The following is a 24058-nucleotide window of genomic DNA, read 5'->3' as shown; positions in this document are numbered from 1 at the left end:
AAGCTCGGATAATCATTCGCACACGTAAGTGGAAATCCAACTCCAAACGGCTGTTCCGGCTGTTGTGTTTACCGGCGCGAGTTTTCGCGAGTACGAATCAAAAATGTAAACAAGCCCGCAGATTCCCGAGTACTCTTCGGGTGCGCAGAGGAAAAAAGTTCTCACCGCTGCTTGGCGCGATTCGTACTTGAGCAATTACCATCAGTGCTCTTGACTTGGTCTTTTTGCCTTCTTTGGAGAGAGTTATCAGATGGTCCACTTTCGCATCAGACGGATGTCTGTCTAGCGAAGTTCCCACTTTGAAACGATCTTGGCATTTCGGCGGTTTGTTTATCGAAAACAAAACTCATGGCAATCGCAGCAGGCTGCCAGGTGGCTACGGCTTGAGAGATTCGAAGTTGACCGCTCGTTGAGCCGACTTGGATTGCTTGGAGTCATCAATCATCGCAATCGTTTACTTAGTGGATGTAACGATCCGAAAATGCTTTGTTTCAGCGGTGACGTTTGACAGCTAACGTCAAGTAATGCCCTTACAAAATTTAGACAATGATTTTGACTCAAGCAGATCCTAATTGCTGAATCTATTTGTCTCTGCCTCTTTTCATTTCCTAAAAACTTTCGATCCTCAAAAATATGTGACAGGTTGTAATTTTACCTCTTTTGACAAATGACTCTCCATCTGACGTGAAGAGAAACTGATCGATTTTTAAAAGTAGGCATTTTGTATCTTCTTCGCCTGACACTCAGATCATAAATTATTACAAAACTAACTCTGACAGTTACGATAACGACGCAAAGACGGCAATATTACGGAGTTCGTGAGCTATTGTAATGCGCTGCTTCGGAGACCAACGTGGAAGCACGGATTGGTTCCAAAACAAAGCCCGAAAGCTACCTCCGGCGGGTATGAAGAAAGCACTTTCTTTTTTTGTCATTTTGTTTTTATGACCCTTTTCTCGCCGGTGTGCTGCAAGGAATTTACATCTATTTGACGTTAGATTACGACGTCGGTGGCAGTGCCGTAAAGTAATGTTAATTTAACTCAATTTCCCTTTTTCCCAATTGACAAGTTGACTGACAGTATTGTTTACTTTTTGAAATGACGTAAGAGTTTGACGTAATGGAGAAATGCTAAACAACACTTGCGAAGAAGTGCTAAGTGCAAAGTTTTATTTTTTTTAAGGTCCCACACTCCTAGATTAGATGAATTTCTGATGAATTGTGAATTGTGTTTTCAGTGTATCATTCGAAATATCAGGTTTTGTGTCAAAAGTAATATCAGAGTGTTTTTTTTTATGACGAAGTGTATATGAAAGTTGTTCAAATATATCAAGGTTAGACTCTTTATCCATTTTTTTTGTGAGTGAAGTTTCAATATGAATTATTCGGTATTTAATCGTAACACGAAGAAAAGTCTCCAAAACTTTTGAAGAAAAGCATTCCAAACTTCTCTTAAAAAAACTTTCTAATTTTCTGAGAAGATTTTCAAGTTTTTCTAGTTTTATAGGAGAATCTTTCGAGGTGAAGCTTTAAATGCTTCTGAGAAGAAGCTTTCCGAGCTTCTGAGAAGAAGCTTCCCAAGCCTCTGAGGAGAAGCGTTTCAAGCTTCTAAGGAGAAGCGTCCCCAGCTTCTGAGAAGAAGTTTCCCAAGTTTCTCAGGCTTCTGAGGAGAAGGTTGCTAAGCTTCTGAAGAGAAGCTTTCCAAGTTTCTGAGGGGAAGTTTTCCAAGCTTCTAAACATAAGCTTCCCAAGCTTCTGAGCAGAAGCTTCGCAGGCTTCTGAGGAGAAGCTTTTCAATTTTCTGAGGAGAAGCTTCCCAAGCTTCTGAGGAGAAGCTTCCCAAGCTTCTGAGGAGAAGCTTCCCAAGCTTTTGAGGAGAAACTTCCCAAGCTTCTGAGGAGAAGCTTCGCCAGCTTCTGAGAAAAAGCTATTCAAGCTTCTAAGGAGATGCTTTGCGAGCTTCTGAGGAGAAGCTGCCCAACCTTCTGAGGAGAAGCTTTCCAACCTTCTGAGAAAAAGCTTCCCAAGCTTCTGAGGAGAAGCTTCCAAAGTTTCTGAGGAGCAGCTTCCCAAGTTCTGAGGAGAAGTTTCCAAAGCTTTTGAGGAGAAACTTCCCAAGCTTCTGAGATGAAGCTTTTCAAGCTTCTAAGAAGAAGCTCCCTAAGATTCTAACGAAAAGCTTCCCAAGCTTCTAAGAAGAAGCTCCCTAAGATTCTAACGAAAAGCTTTCCAAGCTTCTGAGGAGAAGCTTCCCAACCTTCTGAGGAGAAGGTTCCCAAGCTTCTGAGGTGAAGCTTCTCAAGCTTCTGAGGAGAAGCTACCCAAGCTTCTGAGAAGATGCTTTCGAAGCTTGTGAGCAGAAGTTTTCCAAGCTTCTGAGCAGAAGCTTCCCAAGCTTCTGAGGAGAAGATTCCCAAGCATCTGAGGAGAAGCTTTTCAAGCTTCTGAGGAGAAGCTTCTCAAGCTTCTGAGGAGAAGCTTCCCAAGCTTCTAAGCTTCTCAATTTTCTGAGGAGATGCCCAAACTTCAGGCGAGAAGCTTCCTAAGCTTTTGAGGACGAGCTTCCCAAGCTTCTGAGAAGCATCCCAAGCTTATAAGCAGAAGCTTCCCAAGCATCTGAGCAGAAGCTCCCAAAGGTTCTAAAGAGAAGCTTTCCAAGCTTCATAGGAGAAGCTTCCTGAGCTTCTGAGGAGAAGCTTTCTAAGCTTTTGAGGAGAAGCTTCCCAAGCTTCTGAGGAGATGCTTACCATTCTTCTGAGGAGAAGCATTCCAAGTTTTTGAGGAGAAGCTACTTAGAAAAATTTTCCAAGCTTCTTAGAAGATGCTTCTATTCAGTTCCCATCTGGTAGCCCGAAATTTCTAAACCAAAAGATTCAGAGGTACTTACCGCAGAAGGGGATACCCTCGGGAACCCATTGGCCGTTGTCGCAGACCCGCCGGGCCGGTCCGAGCAGCTCGAAGCCCCGCTCGCAGGAGTAGGAAGCGACCGCTCCGTTCGGCAGAGCGTCGTCCGTGAATTGTACCGTGCTGTGGGCCGGGGCCCCGGGAAAGCTACAGCTTCCTCCTGGTCCTCCGGCGTTATTTGTGCTGATGCTGCCTCCGTTAACAACGAGGGATGCTACTTGTGGGGATGCCGTCGGTTCTTCTGTAAAAAGAGGAAATAAGGAAGATTGTTAGACGTGTTATCGTTTTTATGTCAAATTTGATCGTTTAATATCGTTTCAGCAAAATAAATCAGTTTAGTCGCGAATGGTCTCCGCAATCAAGTTCACTTTCTGGTAGGGATAAAATTATAATTATTTGTGGGCAGGCTTATGTCTTTTGGCAGTAAATCGATAAGATCGATCTCTGATCTAATCGATTGGTTGTTCAGCGATACACGCCAAACGTCAGATCGGTTGATCCCTACCAGAGAGTGAAATTGATTGCACTCATAAAAACCTGTAACCTTGACTTAGACGTAAATTTGCCAGTAAAATTCTAGATGCACTCCGAAACCATTTATCGTTTCATGCACTCAAAAACCAATGTCAAAGAACCGCTTTCCGAAGCCCATTTCGCCCGAAGTGCCTCTAAGTGCACCACTGTTCGCTGCGACCTTCTCCATCATAATTCACGCCAATCGTCTCTTTCGGCTCGCCGACAAATTCGGCTGTAGGCTCAGTGAACAAACCTTATAAGGCCATTAAAAGTCCATTATCGGCCTTCAGTTTCGGGGCACTTGCTGGCCGCGGATCTTCCACGGCTAATTGTGCCTACATTTGATCGTTCAATTTCCTCCTCTATCCGACCGCTTACATGAAGCGCTGCGGATTACACACGTGTGCACATATCCGTCGACTACTTGGATCGGACGCAGTAGGCTATGGGATGACGATGGACTTTTTTCCTAGGGCCAAAAAGAGGAACGGAAGCGGCTTATCTACGAAGCAGGCAGTGCTTAATTGAAATGTGCTATAAACGTCTAGGGAAGCTACAGTTAAGAACGACGGGACGCGGCTAATAAAGATAAACTGTTTCTGTAAATTGTTTATAGTTCGTGGGGATTGAGCATTCTCGCAACGAGTTTACGAGAATCAGGTGCGATTAAAGTCGGTGGGTTTCCGGCGGGGAGGAGGTGCGGGTCTTGTAGAGGAAGAATGGTAGCGAAAATGAAAACTGGCAATTTGCGAGGTAATTTCGGTTGAGCGACGTTTGTTTTTTTTTTGGGGCTTTTACAAAACCACCTGTTCCGATGGGATGGGTTCATCTATTTCGTAATTAGAACGATAGTCGTGGGAGAAAATTATGTCAATTACGACCATTTTGTTTGGCTGCACTGGTTGATTTAAAATGGATCATCCAGTTTTCTACGAGCGCCTAAAGGCCACCACAAATAAGCTCGCTTTCTGGTAGGGATCAAATGATCTGTCATTTGGCTTTGGCCGTTTGACAACTCATCGATAACAGAGTGGATTTAAATTAGAGTGACGTCAATGTCCAAATTGAAACAGCGGCGATCTGTCATTTCCATATCTGTCAATCCGAATTTCAATTGAGCAGCAAGCCTGTCAAAACAGAAACATGACGTCGCTCTTGTTTTAAGACACTCTAGTCGATAAGTTTGAAAATGGATCGTATCGCTCGTCAGAAAGTCAGGTCGTAAAAAGCTGGATTAAAAGGGATTCTGGATTCTTAAGTTCTATCTCAACTTTTATTTCAAATTATTTCTTGCAAATTTTTAAGTTGATGATTTAAATAATCTGAAAAAATCTATTTTCTGAGTTTATGGCACACTAGTTGTTTTGAACTCAAATTTTAGGTGAATTTGGTTTCCGTGTACCTTTTGAAATGTCATATACACGGAGAAAACGAAAAACCAATATTTGAGTATTTTTTAACTTATTTTTGAGTTATTTTTCTCTCCCTATTTCATTCGCTGCTTCTATTGTTGTCTGAGAGCGAAGAGTTTGTTCAACCCTTAAACTGAGCCTTTGTGCGTTACCGCAAATTTGAGTGAGTAGCACAGTACTGGAAGTTGAGTAATTTGATCTGCCGGTTGAGTGAAAAGGACTTAGCCAGAAGGTATTTTTTTGCATGGCTGCAAATGAAAACAACTTTTACTCCATCAACTCAAAATTAGGTTAACGCAAGAGCCTCACGAATTTATGGGAATGAACTCTCTATTGGGTACTTCATTTTCTCTGTGTAGGAATAAATATTTTGTATCAAAAGTAAACTGAACAGACCACCACGAACAGGTTCGCTTCCTGGTAGGGATTAAACGATCTGACTTTTGGTTTGGGTCGATTGACAGCTGATCAATGAATATTTGACAATCGATCTCATCGATATGCGAAAATAACAACCCAAACGTCAGATAGCTTGATCCCTAGCAGAAAGCGAGGTGATTTCTTACAGACAATAGTACTAGTAAGAAGCTGAACTCAAGGTGCTTCAGTGTCTTCAGAAAGAGAAGATTTGCTCATGCTCATTTTGTTGTCTAAACGACTGTCAATATTTTTTTTTTAATTTTTAATCCCTACCAGAAAGCAAGGTGGTTTCTTACTGCCGGATCGCGCACGAGTTGATCCTTCTAAAAGTACGTTGTGGTTTTGATGATAAATGAAACACAATCGATTCGCAGCCGTCCTGCCATGGCGGAGGCACAAGGAATACTAGGGCAAAATGACATATAATTCACCGTTTGTACGAACACAAACAATAGTACTAGTAAGGAGCTGGACTCAAGGTGCTTCAGTGTCTTCAGAAAGAGAAGAATGACTCTTGCTCATTTTATTTTATCAAAAAAAATATTTTTTAATTTTTTTTAATTTTGATAATGATTTAAGTCTAAAAACTTTAATTTTTTTTTTATTTTGATAATGATTTAAGTCTAAAAACTCATTTTTATTTGGTTTTCTGAGTTTATGACATATCCTTAGATTTAAAATCAATTTTAAGTGATTTATGGTTCCCGTGTACGTTTCAAAATGTCAGATAGAAATATTTTGTGTCAAAAGTAAACTGAACAGACCATCCAAGCAAGCTCGTTTTTTGTGGTATGAATTAGACGATCTTTTCGGGTCGTTTGACAGTCGATCAATAAATATTTGACAATATCATCTCATCTTATCTCATCGGTTATCAAAAGAACAACCTAATCGTCGATTTTTTTGCAATCAAAAGTTCTAGTTAAAAGCTGGTCTTAAGGAGCGTCAGTGTTCTAAGACTCTATCTTCAATTTAATTTCAAGCAACTGCGCTCACGTCAGAAATACTTTTTGTTTAATTTTTTTTTTGAGTTTTAAAATTATATAAATCCAAAATTAAAAAAGCTTTTGTTTTCCTCATCTTTTATGGTATCCATGTACCATTCGAAATGTCAACTGTATCAGTCAAAGCCAAAGCCAAAGCCAAAGCCAAGGCCAAAGCCACTAGCCAAAGCCAAAGCCAAAGCCACTAGCCAGAAGCCAAAGGCAAAGCCACTAGCCAGAAGCCAAAGGCAAAGCCACTAGCCAAAGCCAAAGCCATAGCCATTAGTCAAAGACAAAGCCACTAGCCAAAGCCACTAGCCAAAACCACTAGCCAGAAGCCAGAAGCCAGAAGCTAGAAGCAAGATGGCAGAAGCCAAAAGCCAGAATCCAAAAGCCAAAAGTCAGAAGCCAAGAGTCAGAAGCCAAGAGTCAGAAGCTAGAAGCTAGCAGCCAGAAGCCAGAAGCCAGAAACTAGAAGCCAGAGGCCAGAAGCTAGAAGCCAGAAACCAGAAGCCAGAAGCCAAAAGCCAGAAGTCAGAAGCCAGGAGCCAAAAGCCAGAAGCCAGAATCCAGAATCTAGAATCCAGAAGCCAAAAGCCAGAAGCCAGAAACCGGGAGCCAGAAGTCGGAAGCCAGGTGCCAAAAGCCAGAAGTCAGAAGCCAGAATCCAAAAGAAAAAAGCCAGATGACAGAAGCCAAAAGCCAGGACCCAGAAGCCAGAAGTCAGAAGCCAGGAGCCATAAGCTAGAAGCCAGAAGTCAGAAGCCAGGAGCTAAAAGTTTAAAGCCAGAAGCCAGGAGCCAGGAGCCAGGACTCAGGAGCCAGGAGCCAGGAGCCAGGAGCCAGAAGTCAGAAGCCAGGAGCCAGGAGCCAGAAGCCAGAAGCCAGAACCCAAAAGCCAAAAGACAGATGCCAAAAGCCAGGACCCAGAAGTCAGAAGCCAGAAACCAGAAGCCAGGAGCCAAAAGCCAGAAGCCAGAAGTCAGAAGCCAGGAGCCAGAAATCAGGAGCCAGAAGCCAGAAGCCAGCATCCAAAAGCCAGAAGACAGAAGCAAAAAGCCAGGACCCAGAAGCCAGACGTCAGAAGCCAGGAGGCAAAAGCCAGAAGCCTGAAGCCAGAAGTCAGAAGCCAGGAGCCAGGAGCCAGTAGCCAGAAGTCAGAAGCCAGGAGCCAAAAGTCAAAAGCCTGAAGCCAGTAGCCAGTAGCCAGAAGTCAGAAGTCAGAAGTCAGAAGTCGGAAGCCAGGAGCCAAAAGCCAGAAGCCAGAAGTCAGAAGCCAGAATCGAAAAGCCAAAAGCCAGTAGACAGAAGCCAAAAGCAAGAAGCCAGAAGATAGGAGCTAGAAGCCAGAAGCTAAAAGCCAGGAGCCAGAAGCCAGAAACCAGAAGCCAGAAAGAAGCCAGAAGCCAGAAGCCAGAAGGCAGAAGCCAGGAGCCAGAAGTCAGAAGCCAGAAGCCAGAAGTTAGGAGTCAGAAGCCAGAAGTCGGAAGTCAGGAGCCAGAATCCAAAAGCCAAAAGCCAGAAGACAGAAGCCAAAAACAAGAAGCCAGATACCAGAAGTCAGAAGACAGGAGCTAGAAGCCAAAAGCTAGAAGCCAGGAGCCAGAAACCAGAATCCAAAAGCCAGAAGTCAGAAGCCAGGAGCCAGAAATTAAGAGCCAGAAACCAGAAGCCAGCATCCAAAAACAAAAAGCCAGAAACCAGAATCCAAAAGCCAGGACTCAGAACTTATGGCTTCAGAAGCCAGAAGCCAGCATGCAAGAGGCAAAAGCCAAAAGACAAAATCCAAAAGCCAGGACCCAGGAAGAAGCCTGAAGCCAGAAACTAGAATCCAGAAAGCAGAAGTCAGAACCCAGGAGCCAGAAGTCAGAAGCCAGAAGCCAGAAGTCAGGAGTCAGCAGCCAGAAGTTGGAAGCCAAGAGCCAAAAGCCAAAAGCAAGAAGCCAGATGCCAGAAGACAGAAAACAGGAGCTAGGATCCAGAAGCCAGAATCCAAAAGCCAGAAGCCAGAAGCTAGAAGCCAGGAGCAGGAGCCAGAAGGCAGAAGCCTGAAGCCAGAAACTTGAAGCCAGAAACTTGAAGCCAGAACCCAGAAATCAGAAGCCAAACGCCAGAAGTCAGAAGCATGGAGCCAGGAGCAAGAAGCAAAAAGTTAAAAGCCAGAAGTCAGAAGCCAGAAGCCAGAAATCAGAAGCCAGGGGCCAGAAACCGAAAAAAAGTAAGGCACAAAAAAAATCAAGTTCAAAAATCCCAAATTATGAAAATTGAATTCCCAAACTGAATCTCATTGTACGTCTTTCCTTCGAATTCAGTTCACCTAGATTCAAAACGATCAAAAACAGTAATAATCAAAACATGCACTTAACGTTAACCAAAACAACTATAATCAACACCTCACATTTCCTGCCATTGATCGCCAGATCCGAAAACAAAATCGGAACTGCCGGAGCTACTCGTTTTGATTAGTTTGAAAATTGGCCCTTCCTGTCCCTCCTCTTTTACTCTTTCTCTCTCTGTCGATCAGTGAGTGTATCAAACTCACTCGAAACCCTAACTTCGGCACACGAATCAACTTCCGATTCGACCGAGCCGAGCTAGGCGCTATTTCCGTGATTGCCTCATTCCGCTTTTATTCGGACGCGAGATCGGCGTACCAAACGGAAAAATTACTGAAACCCCAAGAAAATTGCCCTCAGCGTTTTGTGAGGTAAATATGGACGATTCGCTAATTGATGGAAACCCTTAAGTAAAAATTTCGCTCTTTGAAATATGAGGACAACTCGTTTTGTAACTCAAATTTGAGTGGTTTAGGTTTACCGTGCACAGTTTGTTTACAAGGTGCGAGCAGAGTGGATTTAACAGTTTATAAGCCATTTTACGAGACGTTTCGGAACAGCTGATCGTCGCTGCGGTGTCAATTGACAGGAGACCTGGGATTAAATCCAGTGTGATTTTTAACAACGCCTCATCTTACCAAACGGGGACATGGAGAAAATGACAAAGAAGAGATCCAAAAATGTTCGTTACTGCAACATTACACCTAGTTATTGTATCAGCTACCTCATTGTTACTTATATTGCACATAAAAAGGCACTTTTGTGATCAGAAATATTTTAATAATTTTTCTCCATTTATGTTTTTGCCTGAATGAAAAGCTACGCTAGAAATGCGCACAGTCATCAACCATCATCTTCGCGAAAACTGACGACGATGATTGAAAAATCCCAGGTCTCCTGTCATTTGACCTGCTTCGTAAAATGGCTCATAGGCAATCTAGTTGCGAGGATTCACACACAGTTGTTTGAGTGAAGCAGAACTTTTTTTTTATTCTTATTTGCAAATTCCAAAAATGTTAAAAATAAAAAAAATGTTTATTTTGATAACTTTTGGAATTTTTAAAATTTTTACGAGAAATGATAATGATAATAATAAGGATAACATATAAATTCATATGACAGAGTGATGTATTTTAACAATTTTCTAAAAAAAAATCAATTTCAATTCAATTTAATTCAAAAAAATTTAAAAAAATTTTAATAACTTTCAATTTTTTTTTCTAATTTTTGAAGCTTTTAAAGAAATTTTTTACTTTGCAAATATTTAAACACTTGAAGTACCGCTCTACAACTCAATTTTGTTTATAATGAAAAAGCATCAGAGAACAAACAATAAGTATAGAGATGATGGCCAGAGCTTTCTAAAATCTTCTTTCCTCTATGATAACTTCCCATCAGCGTTACTGGGTCATACAAATTCGCAAGCCCAAAAGTAAATACCGAAAGCCGATTACCCCCATCAGCGGGAGAAATTTTCACCTGATCGATTGAGATTTTCGCATCTCGGATTCGTCCGGCCGCAGTGCGCGATAAACGAATGCATCTAAATGTGCCAAATTTCCTTTTTTCAATTTTGGAAACGATCAAACCGAAGATCGCTTAACTGGCGAAAGCGAACGTGGAGGAAATCAATTAGCGGAAATTACCAACGGGGGGAGAGCTTTAATGCTATTGATGATTGATACTTTACGCGCCGGAATTGCGGGCTGACGTCATGCTTCGGGACTTTGGGTACGCCCTCCACTGGGAATTCTAAGCAAACAGTGATAAAAAGAAGTGGACATCCCTACCGGCGAGAAGGCTTAACCCCCACACAGCCGGTTTTTATGAGAATCAATTAAGAGATTGGAATGATTGGGATTCACAGCGGGAGATGTAAAGGTTCTCTAATGGGTAGATTTGTTTATAGATTAGCATTTTTCCGGAGAAAACATTTGGCTATTTGTTGATTCATTAGACATAATTGAGTAAAAGAATCAGCACGAATAGCAATATACTTTGGTTTTTGATTTTCTACAAAAGTTCTCTAAGCAAAACAATATTTTTTCACACTTGTTTTTAATTATGAATCGTGGTTTACGGCCAACCAGCCGAGTGGAAGTTTAACAACTACCGAAAAGCTAAACATTACATATAATTTGCAATTGGATTAGATGGACAAATTGATGTGAAGATTTGCGAAAAAGTTACACGTCTTCTCAGTGAGAATCGAACTCACGACTCCCCGATCTCTAGTTGGGGCGCGTTAACCACTACGCCATGAGAGGACTCATGAACGCAGAAGTTAACCTGAATTCGATTTCAGCTCTAATTCTTCCGAAAGAGGTGCACTTTGCGAAAGAGGACCACGTGATTATTGAGCTGAAATCGAATTCAGGTTAACTTCTGCGTTCATGAGTCCTCTCATGGCGTAGTGGTTAACGCGCCCCAACTAGAGATCGGGGAGTCGTGAGTTCGATTCTCACTGAGAAGACGTGTAACTTTTTCGCAAATCTTCACATCAATTTGTCCATCTAATCCAATTGCAAATTATATGTAATGTTTAGCTTTTCGGTAGTTGTTAATATTTTTTCAAATTTTTCGCAAATCTCAATTGCAAGAAATCAATGAAAATTGCAAAAAAAAAAAATTCGCACTTTGACAGTCGGATAACATAATGACAGCTAGCTTTTAAACCAAAAAATTGAGTGATTTTGGTTTATCGTGCACAATTTGTTTACAAATTGCAAAGGAAACCATGGTGCGAGGAATGGAGGCAGGTTGTCTTAAGAGGAAAATAACCATCATCGTTTTGCAAATTTTCAAAACCAGTTTTTTTGCTCAAAGTTTAAGAAATGTTCAAGATAATCTATCATTGCACTATGCTTACTATCTGTGATGGGATGATAGATTTTCATGAGGATTGAATTGAATTTGAGCGAAAAAACTGGTTTTTCATTCTTGATGATTGCTAATGATTGAATGATGGATTCTTGAGCCTTAATGAATATGGATGAACTTTTCAATTTTGTTTGCAGTTTCTCAATGCTATTTTGTCCGGATCCCAATTTTTTTTTTTTTAATTTTCAAAATACATCTAGAGCTCAAAATTTTTTGAAAACGTTGATTTTGGGATCAGTTATGAGCGATTTGATTGGATTTGGATTGGATTTGGATTGGATTTGGATTTGGATTGGATTTGGATTGGATTTGGATTGGATTTGGATTTGGATTGGATTTGGATTGGATTTGGATTGGATTTGGATTGGATTTGGATTGGATTTGGATTGGATTTGGATTGGATTTGGATTGGATTTGGATTGGATTTGGATTGGATTTGGATTGGATTTGGATTGGATTTGGATTAGATTTGGATTGGATTTGGATTGGATTTGGATTGGATTGGATTGGATTTGGATTGGATTTGGATTGGATTTGGATTGGATTTGGATTGGATTTGGATTGGATTTGGATTGGATTTGGATTGGATTGGATTTGGATTGGATTTGGATTGGATTTGGATTGGATTTGGATTGGATTTGGATTGGATTTGGATTGGATTTGGATTGGATTTGGATTGGATTTGGATTGGATTTGGATTGGATTTGGATTGGATTTGGATTGGATTTGGATTGGATTTGGATTGGATTTGGATTGGATTTGGATTGGATTTGGATTGGATTTGGATTGGATTTGGATTGGATTTGGATTGGATTTGGATTGGATTTGGATTGGATTTGGATTGGATTTGGATTGGATTTGGATTGGATTTGGATTGGATTTGGATTGGATTTGGATTGGATTTGGATTGGATTTGGATTGGATTTGGATTGGATTGGATTTGGATTGGATTTGGATTGGATTTGGATTGGATTTGGATTGGATTTGGATTGGATTTGGATTGGATTTGGATTGGATTTGGATTGGATTTGGATTGGATTTGGATTGGATTTGGATTGGATTTGGATTGGATTGGATTGGATTTGGATTGGATTTGGATTGGATTTGGATTGGATTTGGATTGGATTTGGATTGGATTTGGATTGGATTTGGATTGGATTGGATTGGATTTGGATTAGAATCTGAATCTGAATCTGAATCTGAATCTGAATCTGAATCTGAATCTGAATCTGAATCTGAATCTGAATCTGAATCTGAATCTGAATCTGAATCTGAATCTGAATCTGAATCTGAATCTGAATATGAATATGAATATGAATCTGAAGCTTTTTCAGCTTCTGAGAGAAGCTTTTTCAGCTTCTGAGAGAAGCTTTCCAGCTTCTGAGAGAAGCTTTTTCAGCTTCTGAGAGAAGCTTTCCAGCTTCTAAGAGAAGCTTTCCAGCTTCTGAGAGAAGCATTCCAGCTTCTGAGAGAAGCTTTTTCAGCTTCTGAGAGAAGCTTTCCAGCTTCTGAGAGAAGCATTCCAGCTTCTGAGAGAAGCTTTTCCTGCTTCTGAGAGAAGCTTTTCCAGCTTCTGAGAGAAGCTTTTCCAGCTTCTGAGAGAAGCTTTTCCAGCTTCTGAGAGAAGCTTTTCCTGCTTCTGAGAGAAGCTTTTCCAGCTTCTGGGAGAAGCTTTTCCTGCTTCTGAGAGAAGCTTTTCCTGCCTCTGAGATAAGCTTTTCCTGCTTCTGAGAGAAGCTTTTACAGCTTCTGAGAGAAGCTTTTACAGCTTCTGAGAGAAGCTTTTACAGCTTCTGAGAGAAGCTTTTACAGCTTCTGAGAGAAGCTTTTCCAGCTTCTGAGAGAAGCTTTTCAAGCTTCTGAGAGGAGCTTTTCCAGCTTCTGAGAGAAGCTTTTCCAGCTTCTGGGAGAAGCTTTTTCAGCTTATGAGAGAAGTTTTCCTGCTTCTGGGAGAAGCTTTCCAGCTTCTGTGAGAAACTTTTCCAGATTCTGAGAAAAGCTTTTCCAGCTTCTGAGAGAAGCTTATCCAGCTTCTGGGAGAAGCTTTTCCAGCTTATGGGAGAAGCTTTTCCTGCTACTGGGAGAAGCTTTTCCAGCTTCTGTGAGAAAGTTTTCCAGCTTCTGAGAAAAGCTTTTCCAGCTTCTGAGAGAAGCTTTTCCAGCTTCTGGGAGAAGCTTTTCCTGCTTCTGAGATAAGCTTTTCCTGCTTCTGAGAGAAGCTTTTACAGCTTCTGAGAGAAACTTTTCCTGCTTCTGAGAGAAGCTTTTCAATATTCTGAGAGATTTTTTTCAAGTTTCAGGGAGAAGCTTTAACAGCTTCTGAGAGAAGCTTTTACAGCTTATGAGAGAAGCTTTTCAAGCTTCTGAGAGAAGCTTTTCCAGCTTCAGGGAGAAGCTTTTCCAGCTTATGGGAGAAGCTTTTCAAGCTTCTGTGAGAAACTTTTCCAGCTTCTGAGAGAAGCTTTTGCAGCTTCTGGGAGAAGCTTTTCCTGCTTCTGGGAGAAGCTTTTTCAACTTCTGAGAGAAGCTTTTCTAGCTTTTGGAGAAGCTTTTCCAGATTATGGGAAAAGCTTTTTCTGCTTCTGGGATAAGCTTTTCCAGCTTCTGAGAGAAGCTTTTCCTGCTTCTGAGAGAGGCTTTTCCAGCTTCAGAAAGGAGCTTTTCCAGCTTCTGGGTGAAGCTTTTCCAAATTCTGGGAGAAGCTTCTTCAACTTCCGAGAGAAACATTCCCAACTTCTGAGAGAAGCTTTTCCAGCTTCATCCATAGGCAATCTTATGTCTCTTAAAATCTTTTTAAAAACCACCATAAAACCTTTCTGAAGCATAATTAAAACCAATGAAAAGTCAATCGAAAGCCAGTCAAAAATCAGTCGAAGATCAATTCAAAACTTATCCTAGGCATTCCAAATCTAACCCATTTGCAGTCTCAAAACAATCCAAAACCTATCCTAAGCCTTCTTAAACCTTCATAAACTCAACCAGGCTTTAATACCTGATCGTATTCCTAGCTCGTTACAAAAACGAAAGTTGTTGCGCGAATTTACATTTAATTTGCAAATAATTGCCTTCCATTGTAAATCACTCCTAACGAACCACTCAACCAATTATCGCCCCGTCCGATAGCTCAAAACACAACCTGAACCTTCCTGTTCCAGCTTCTGAGAGAAGCTTTTGCAGCTTCTGGGAGAAGCTTTTCATGCTTCTGGGAGAAGCTTTTTCAACTTCTGAGAGAAGCTTTTCTAGCTTCTGCAGAAGCTTTTCCAGATTATGGGAGAAGCTTTTCCTGCTACTGGGAGAAGCTTTTCCAGCTTCTGAGAGAAGCTTTTCCAGCTTCTGAGAGAAGCTTTTCCAGCTTCTAAGAGAAGCTTTTCCAGCTTCTGAGAGAAACTTTTCCAACTTCTGAGAGAAGCTTTTGCAGCTTCTGGGAGAAGCTTTTCCTGCTTCTGGGAGAAGCTTTTTCAACTTCTGAGAGAAGCTTTTCAAGCTTCTGGAGAAGCTTTTCCAGATTATGGGAAAAGATTTTTCTGCTTCTGAGAGAAGCTTTTTCTGCTTCTGAGAGTGGCTTTTCCAGCTTCAGAAAGGAGCTTTTCCAGCTTCTGGGTGAAGATTTTCCAAATTCTGGGAGAAGCTTTTTCAACTTCCGAGAGAAACATTCCCAACTTCTGAGAGAAGCTTTTACAGCTTTTGGGAGAAACTTTTCCAGCTTCATCCAAAGGAAATCTTATGTCTCTTAAAATCTTATTTAAAACCACCATAAAACCTTTCTGAAGCACAATTAAAACCAATGAAAAGTCAATCGAAAGCCAGTCAAAAATCAGTCGAAGAGCAATTCAAAACTTATCCTAGGCATTCCAAATCTAACCCATTTGCAGTCCTAAAACAATCCAAAACCTATCCTAAACCTTCTTAAACTCAACCAGGCTTTAATACCTGATCGTATTCCTAGCTCGTTACAAAAACGAAAGTTGTTGCGCGAATTTCCATTCAATTTGCAATTCACCTTCCATTGTAAATCACTCCTAACGAACCACTCATCCAATTATCGCCCCGTCCGATAGCTCAAAACACAACCTGAACCTTCCTGTGTTCCACTTTAAAGCCGTTTTCGACCTTCTCGCGGTGATCTTCGGCTTCCAATCTTCTCCTCGCACCGCAAACTCCCGAAATCTAGGTGAACTAACAGATCTTTCATCCGAAAACCAAACCAAAAACAGAAAAAATCGACCTCTCACCTGCTCTTTTTTGCAGTCGATCACCAACCGCACCTGATCCACGCGAGAGAGAGGGGGCTTCTTCAAATAATTGGAACAAGTGCGCAGTTAACCTGTTCTAACACATTCCATAATGGACGTGCGAGCGATCGCCGAGCTCTCGATCGTGTTTTTTTTCTGTTCAAAGGGGGAAATTCGATTCCGCGTGATTGGTCCATTGGAAGATTTGGAGATTGGAAGATCTGAAGATCTTCGATTTTTTCCTCTTTTCGAAATGATGATCGTTGCTTCACGTGGTACGAGGAGATATATGGATGGATGCCGTTAAGTGAGCAGGTAGATGGTGGACAGTGGGCAAAAGTTGGACAGAAGTCGAAAACAGTTTGTGAACTGTATCACTTATTTTTCCTGGTTTCCTTTAGCACTGAGTAGTAATTGTGTCCTAAAATGTTTAATGAATTCTTGTTTTTATTTAATAATACGAAAGAGCATGTTATTGCAACTGCTTTAGCAAATTTTCCAGTTTAAATAACGGCTATAACATTTTTGAACTTGAATTTTAAAAATGATTCCAAATATGAACCTTGACCTTTGTGATCTTGTTTGACATTCACTTTTTCGACAAAAATGCCACAGGGCATATAGTTCTAGAAAGATTCGCGAACTAGGCGAAACTGACAAAATCTACTCAATTTAAGAAAATATAGCATTGAAATTGTAGCTTGATTGTCTATTCACTGCACTTGAACTTTTCCGCTATCGATAATTTAACTATTCGAAAAACGCAAATTTGTAGAAGACGAAACTTCACTTCATGCAAAACCACACACTGCACAGTGGACTTTTCTGCAAAAAAATGTCTTTAAATTCAATATCTCTGGATGCCGCTGGAATAAAATCGATCTTTTAACCGCAAAAGAAAGATTTTTTCATGGACTAAACGATAGTGAGGTGAGTGTTCACTGCACGTTATTTTTTCGTACGGTTTTGACCAATTAAAGGTCATTTTACCCTATTTTCAATGGAAATTATATATTCATAATTCAATATCTCTGGATTCCGCTGGAATAAAATCGATCTTTTTACCGCAAAAGAAAGATTTTTTCATAGGCTAAACGATAGTGATGTGAGTGTTCACTGCACGTTATTTTTTTTTGTACGGTTTTGACCTATTAAATGTAATTTTACCCTATTTTCAATAGAAATGAAATATTCATAATTCAATATCTCTGGATTCCGCTGGAATAAAATCGATCTTTTTACCGCAAAAGAAAGATTTTTTCATGGGCAAAACGATAGTGAGGTGAGAATTCACTGCACGTTATTTTTTCGTACGGTTTTTACTTATTAAAGGTCATTTAACTCTATTTTCAATGGAAATGATGTATTCATAATTCAATATCTCTGGTTTCCGCTGGAATAAAATCGATCTTTTTACCGCAAAAGAAAGATTTTTTCATGGGCTAAACTGTAGTGAGGTGAGTGTTCACTGCACGCTGTTTTTTCGTACGGTTTTGGCCTATTAAAGGTCATTTTACTCTATTTTCAATGGAAGTGATACATTCATAATTCAATATCTCTGAATTCCGCTGGAATAAAATCAATCTTTTTACCGCAAAAGAAAGATTTTTTCATGGGCTAAACGATAGTGAGGTGAGAATTCACTGCACGTTATTTTTTCGTACGGTTTTGGCCTATTAAAGGTCATTTTACCCTATTTTCATTGGAAATTATATATTCATAATTCAATATCTCTGGATTCCGCTGGAATAAAATCGATTTTTTAACCGCAAAAGAATGATTTTTTCCATTGGCGATTTATTCCGCTGGAATAAAATCGATTTTTTTATCGTAAAAGAAAGATTTTTTCCATGGGCAAAACGATAGTGACACCTGCATAGTTAGACATCTGCACTCAGTATTTACTAATTTTGATTCTTACGAGGTACAAAGATATACTAACGATCTTTGTACCTCGAAAGAATCAAATATTTCAGCGGAATCAAAAGAAACGATTAATGAATATCTCAATCCTATAAAAAATAGGATATAAAAATATAACCTTAAATTGGCAAAAATCGTACTCAAAAATAACATTGCCCACCTTCTCACCTCAATATTGTTTTGCTATTGAGAATGTCTTTCTTTTGAGGCAAAAATATCGGTTCTATCTCTACAAAATTCAGGGATATTGATTAAGAAGCATATAATTTCTAATAAAAACAGTAGTATGACAATCGGTCTGACAAACTCGTGCAAAAAACTCGTTTGCCGTTAATACTCATCCCACCATCAATTTAAATATGAAATATTTATCTTTCATCAGAGGCGAACAGATCGTTTCTATCTCCATGGAGTCTATAGATATACATTTATAAACATCTATTTCGCATAAAAATAGAGTTCAATGACCTTTAATAGGTCAAAACCGTACGAAATAACAACGTGCAGTGAACACTTACCTCACTACAGTTTATCCCATGAAAAAGTCCTTCTTTTGCGGTAAACAGATCGATTTTATTCCAGCGGAATCCAGAGATATTGAATTATGAACATATCATTTCCATTGAAAATAGGGTAAAACGACCTTTTATAGGTCAGAACCGTACGAAAAAATAACGTGCAGTGAATCCTCACCACACTATCGTTTCGCCCATGAAAAAATCTTTCTTTTGCGGTAAAAAGATCGATTTTATTCCAGCGGAATCCAGAGATATTGAATTATGAATATATCATTTCCATTGAAAATAGGGTAAAATGACCTTTAATAGGCCAAAACCGTACGAACAAATAACGTGCAGTGAACACTTACCTCACTACAGTTTAGCCCATGAAAAAGTCCTTCGTTTGCGATAAACAGATCGATTTTATTCCAGCGGAATCCAGAGATATTGAATTATGAATATATCATTTCAATTGAAAATAGGGTAGAATTACCTTTAATAGGTCAAAACCGTACGAACAAATAACGTGCAGTGAATTCTCACCTCACTATCGTTTTGCCCATGAAAAAATCTTTCTTTTGCGGTAAAAAGATCGATTTTATTCCAGCGGAATCCAGAGATATTGAATTATAAATATATCATTTCAATTGAAAATAGGGTGGAATTACCATTAATAGGTCAAAACCGTACGAACAAATAACGTGCAGTGAATTCTCACCTCACTATCGTTTTGCCCATGAAAAAATCTTTCTTTTGCGGTAAAAAGATCGATTTTATTCCAGCGGAATCCAGAGATATTGAATTATGAATATATCATTTCAATTGAAAATAGGGTGGAATTACCATTAATAGGTCAAAACCGTACGAACAAATAACGTGCAGTGAATTCTCACCTCACTATCGTTTTGCCCATGAAAAAATCTTTCTTTTGCGGTAAAAAGATTGATTTGATTCCAGCGGAATCCAGAGATATTGAATTATGAATATATCATTTCCATTGAAAATAGTGTAAAATGACCTTTAATTGGTCAAAACCGTACGAACAAATAACGTGCAGTGAACACTCACATCACTATCGTTTAGTCTATGAAAAAATCTTTCTTTTGCGGTAAAAAGATTGATTTTATTCCAGCGGAATCCAGAGATATTGAACTATGAATATATCGTTTCCAATGCAAATAGGCTAAAATGACATTTAATAGGTCAAAACCGTACGAAAAAATAACGTGCAGTGAACACTCACATCACTATCGTTTAGCCTATGAAAAAATCTTTCTTTTGCGTAAAAAGATTGATTTTATTCCAGCGGAATCCAGAGATATTGAATTACGAATATATCATTTCCATTGAAAATAGGGTAAAATGACCTTTAATTGGTCAAAACCGTACGAAAAAATAACGTGCAGTGAACACTCACCTCACTATCGTTTAGTCCATGAAAAAATCTTTCTTTTGCGGTAAAAAGATCGATTTTATTCCAGCGGCATTCAGAGATATTGAATTTAAAGACATTTTTTTGCAGAAAAGTCCACTGTGCACTGTATTGATTACGCCTGTGTTTTTGTTTATCAAAGTGATGGGCGCATCTGAAATCGAAATCAAAACACGGCGAGAGTAAACGGCGACACTGCAAACAAAACATAAACAAGGCGTACATGGCTGGCTTAATTGAAACCAGAATGAAAACACGGCGCAAAAGTAATAGGCGACACTGAAAATAATATCGATTACAGGCTCATAACATTGGGCGATACTGGCATTCTCGAGTACGTTTTAGGCGAAACCTTTAAAGATTTTTTGAGTACGAAATAGCTAGGGGAATTGTAGGAGATGTGTGTGGTATTGATGAGGATTTTAAAACTAGGTTTATGAAATATGTTTTAAAGTGAAAAGGTTAAAGTTTGAGTATATTTTCTCCAATTGGGATTTAAAATTGCACATGAGAATTTCATTGATTATTTTCTTATTGTTATTGATTTGTCAGATAGGCCCTAATCGTGAATTCCTCTAGAGTTTCAACACTGGGGTTGTTCCTATCTGACATTTCGGAAGGGACACGGAAAACAAAATATACTCAACATTTGAGTTTAAACCAAAGGGTGTGACAAAATCTCAAAAATCATGAAAAAATGGTTTTTGTACTTAAACCAATGAAAATCATTTAAAAATTGAGTAAACATGTGTTTCTACCCTAAACTTAAGCGTTTGGTACTAAAATTGAGACAGGGCTTTAGGACCCTATTCTCCAAAGGTACAGATCGATTGGTGCATGTTTCGGTTTTTCGCCTCGTGTGAACTATGGAGAAGTTCGCTGAAATCAACTTATTTTTACTATTCAAATTTTCTTGTTTTTTTTAATCAAACCCGTTGTTTCCGTACTAAATCCCAGCCAAATCTAGCTCAACCGATTCCATTCGAAAGAATAAAGCTTTTGAGCTAGATTTTGTTTTGAAGATGTTTTGAATCGTATTTGACATTTGAGAATACCAACAAGTGCATAACTGGGGACCACGCCAAAAATTTCTAGGAAACAGAACCACTGTGCGATGTTGGCGGCTTCAAATGAATCGAAGAAATAGGTGAAGATTCCTCCTAATTTACGCAGCGGTCGATCGCGATATAAAAATGTGGGTCTTTACTGCTTCGGTAGACCCTCTTCTGGGGTTTTCGACGAGGGGGTTCGAGGGGAAAAACTGTTAATTTGTGTTTTGGCTCTTCTCGAATCTCTTCGAGAAGGCTGTTTTTTTTCTGGGTGAGCTCAAACTTCTTCTCTCCGTCGGGATTGGAGTGAGATGTAAACATAGAAAGCCCAATTCAGACGAGCGTTCGTAGACATGGGAAAAAGCAGGTCGAAAGATTTTTTTTTTGAATGGAAGTCCAAGAGGAGGGGAGGGGGATTGAATCAGGTGTGGACAATCAACCGTGAAATATGTCCGATTTGCAACGGGTTTCCTGTCCAGAAGTTGGGGAGATGTTTTTCTCCAAAACTTGTTTCGCCGTTCGAGGAGGAAGGCAAATTATAAATGCAAATTAAAGTGAGGATTTCAGTTTGATCCGGGCTGTTGGGGACTTGAGAAGGGAGTTTTTTGGTTCGGGAATGGGAAACTGAGTTGGGTATAAATATGTTCAGTAAATATTTAGTTCTTTTAGAGCTGTTTTATATTCATAGATTATTATTTTATGGCTTCTAAGTAGCAAAGATAGGCTTGAAGGTCATAATCCCAGTCAATGATGAAAGGTAGTAAAGTGAAATGACCAATTCCGATATTGTGAATAAAATACTGTACATAATCATAAAATGGAACGTTTAGAACCATTCAGCGAATGGTAAATAATCAACATATACAATAGGTTGTGCAGTATTTTTATGATAATCAAACAATAAGCTTTTTCACAAGATGTTTAAAATTAGCTGATCTTGAAGCATTTTGACAATTCTTCTATGAAAATGTGTGCACCGGTGTAAACAAATGCAAACACGGTCACATGAAAAGGCCTATTCAATGAAATGTAAATGTCATATTAAAATGAAAATAAAACGCACAGAAAACTTTGGCCATTTTCCCTTGTTTGTCCGGAAAGATCGAAGGTGCACAACAAAAGAAAACCAGCGATTTTCCTCAAGCCTGCCTTGATTGTCGTTGGTGGGCTGGAGTTATCTTGCAGTTTGGAAAAGTGTTGTTTCATATTTCGTGTGTAGTATCTGTGCCTCCCTCCCAGGTTTTTACCATTTAATAAATTGAACAATAATGGTTTTGCATTGTAACCAGTGACAAATAGAGACATAGTAGTCGGGTTTAGATTGAGTATCGCTTTAAGTACTGCATTTGGTCTCTTGGTACTGACAGATCTCAGCACATTTTCTCAGAATTCTAGATCTTGATATTTAACAACGGATACCGCTGCCATTGGAACACTTGGTCCCTAAGGAAAAAATGCCAGAACGTCGAAACCCAAAATGTCGAAAGGGACATTGCAAGGGAATTTGAAGTGACACAGATCTGAAACTTTTGAATATGATGTGAATCAGGCATAAACTGCCGTTCTACGCATATTTGTCCCACGGTTTATAAGGTTTACATAGAACATGGGACAAGTAGGCGTAGAAGCGCAGTAAATCTCTTAATAGGGTCCTAAGGCCTTGTTCAAGTCCAAAAAATATTTTTTTATGGTTTTTGAGATTTTGTCACACCCCTTGGCTTAAACTCAAATTTTGGGTGTATTTTGTTTTCCGTGTCCCTTTCGAAATGTCAAATAGCAACCACCCCAGTGTTAAACTGAAACCCCTGTGGCGTTTTTGTCGACTAAGCAAACGACAAACATAGTAAAAAATTTCAACCAATTTTTAAAATAAAAATTTAAATTTGATATAGCCGTTATTCGAGCGTGAACAATTGCAAAGTAGTTGCGAGTATGAAATAAAGTATGAAATAAAAACAAGATTAAAATTTTAGGACCCTATTGTGAGGTGAATCAGACATGATTTACTAAAATTTAAGTAGAATCACAGACAGACAGACGTAACACTGACGAAATTTCCATCGACCACTCATTTAACAATCATTTCAAATTCGCTTTGTTACAAATCTCACAACCAGAGGCGCGAGCATAGTTTTTCTTCGTGTTTGACGTTTCACACTACCGCCATCTACTGGTCTTGTTGCACGAAACACATGCTCGCCAGATGATGATGGTGTAAACTGGGCGATGTATTTTGAAGAAATGTGTTCTAAGTGTTACGTCTGTTTGTCTGTGATAGAACTATCCAGCATCTCTTAAAAATGAATTCAATCAGATTAAATGGTGCTCACGTGACATTACTTGCGTAATTCATGCACAGAATTGATTTTCATTCGATTTTTATCACTTTTGAAGAAATACGAAAATGTGTTTTAATCAGTTACGCGCTTTTTTCATGTTAGTCCAATGTTTGAGATCTGGGCTCACAGTGACAGTTCGTGACAGCGAAATCTCGGCTCACTATGACGTACAGAAATTTTGTATTGGTTCCTCCCTCCCAGGTAAAAACCTATTGAGGCAGCGGATGACACTCTAATCTTATTTGAATCAGTCGCAAATAACTCAAAAGCGATCAGAAGTAAGTAAAGTTTATACTTAATAGAAACCATACATTATATTGTTCCATTGGAAAAAGATTGCGAATGTACTGTATTTTATTTTAACATCGTTACAAAGGACGATTTTTTTATTTTTTACTGGCCTAAATAATATACTGAAGCATAAAAGTTTGAAGTTTTGTAACAGTCCGAAAAAGCGTTTGATCGTCGCATACTCTGGTGATAAACTTTTGCCCTTCGAAGTTGAAAATATTAATTTGTTTTATATTAGAAGATGGGGAAATTCTTAATGAACGTGTTGTAATAGTAGTTTACGGAACAAGTTGCAGAATGATGATTTTTACAGCACGAGTGGTAAATTTATCCTACGAGGCATGCCGTACGATTTACGACGAGTGTTGTAAAAATCGAGTTCTGCAACGAGTTACGTACAACATTTTTTGCAATTTCGTAGAAGACCACTTGAGGGTATCAGAAATTATATAGGAATGCATACACTAACATTTTACAATTTCTGAGAAATTGTTGTGTTATGATTCATTACGCAACTCAAGACAGTTTCGTAGTGAGAAAGCGTTGCGTAATGAATCAATACAGCACTGGTTTCAGTTAGGTAATGACTATTCCCGCACTGCATACTTCAGTGCAGGAAAGTAGGCCGTTTCATGACAGATTGGCGTGATGAAAAACAGCCTATTACGATGAGAAATTGCAAAAAATATTTTGCCAGGGTCATGGTTTGGGAAGCATTTGCGTCTTATGGGTTTGATGTACCAGTCGTTTAAACGAGTTTCTTGAGCAAGGAGTTTGTTCCTTTGGTAAGAAATCAGTACTAGCCCATAGGGTTTTAGCAAAATAGAGCTTCTTATCAAAC

At 39.3% G+C, this 24058-nt stretch overlaps 1 protein-coding gene across 10 annotated transcripts in view; it reads right to left on the bottom strand.

Moving 5' to 3' along the window:
- LOC5564206 overlaps positions 1 to 24058 on the bottom strand; it is a 249529-nt gene that overhangs the window by 114055 nt on the left and 111416 nt on the right. For all 10 annotated transcript variants that reach the window (XR_002498776.1, XR_002498775.1, XM_021838597.1 and 7 more), the window contains exon 2: positions 2888 to 3145. Coding sequence is in view for 8 of the 10 variants with exons in the window: in XM_021838597.1 (XP_021694289.1) it covers positions 2888 to 3145 (258 nt within the window). In the remaining 2 variants the exon portion in view is untranslated. The remainder of the gene's footprint in view (positions 1 to 2887; positions 3146 to 24058) is intronic.

The sequence above is a fragment of the Aedes aegypti genome, chromosome 1 (assembly GCF_002204515.2).
Source record: "Aedes aegypti strain LVP_AGWG chromosome 1, AaegL5.0 Primary Assembly, whole genome shotgun sequence".
NCBI classification, from domain to species: Eukaryota; Metazoa; Arthropoda; class Insecta; order Diptera; family Culicidae; genus Aedes; species Aedes aegypti.
This window is presented reverse-complemented; position numbering and strand designations above follow the sequence as displayed.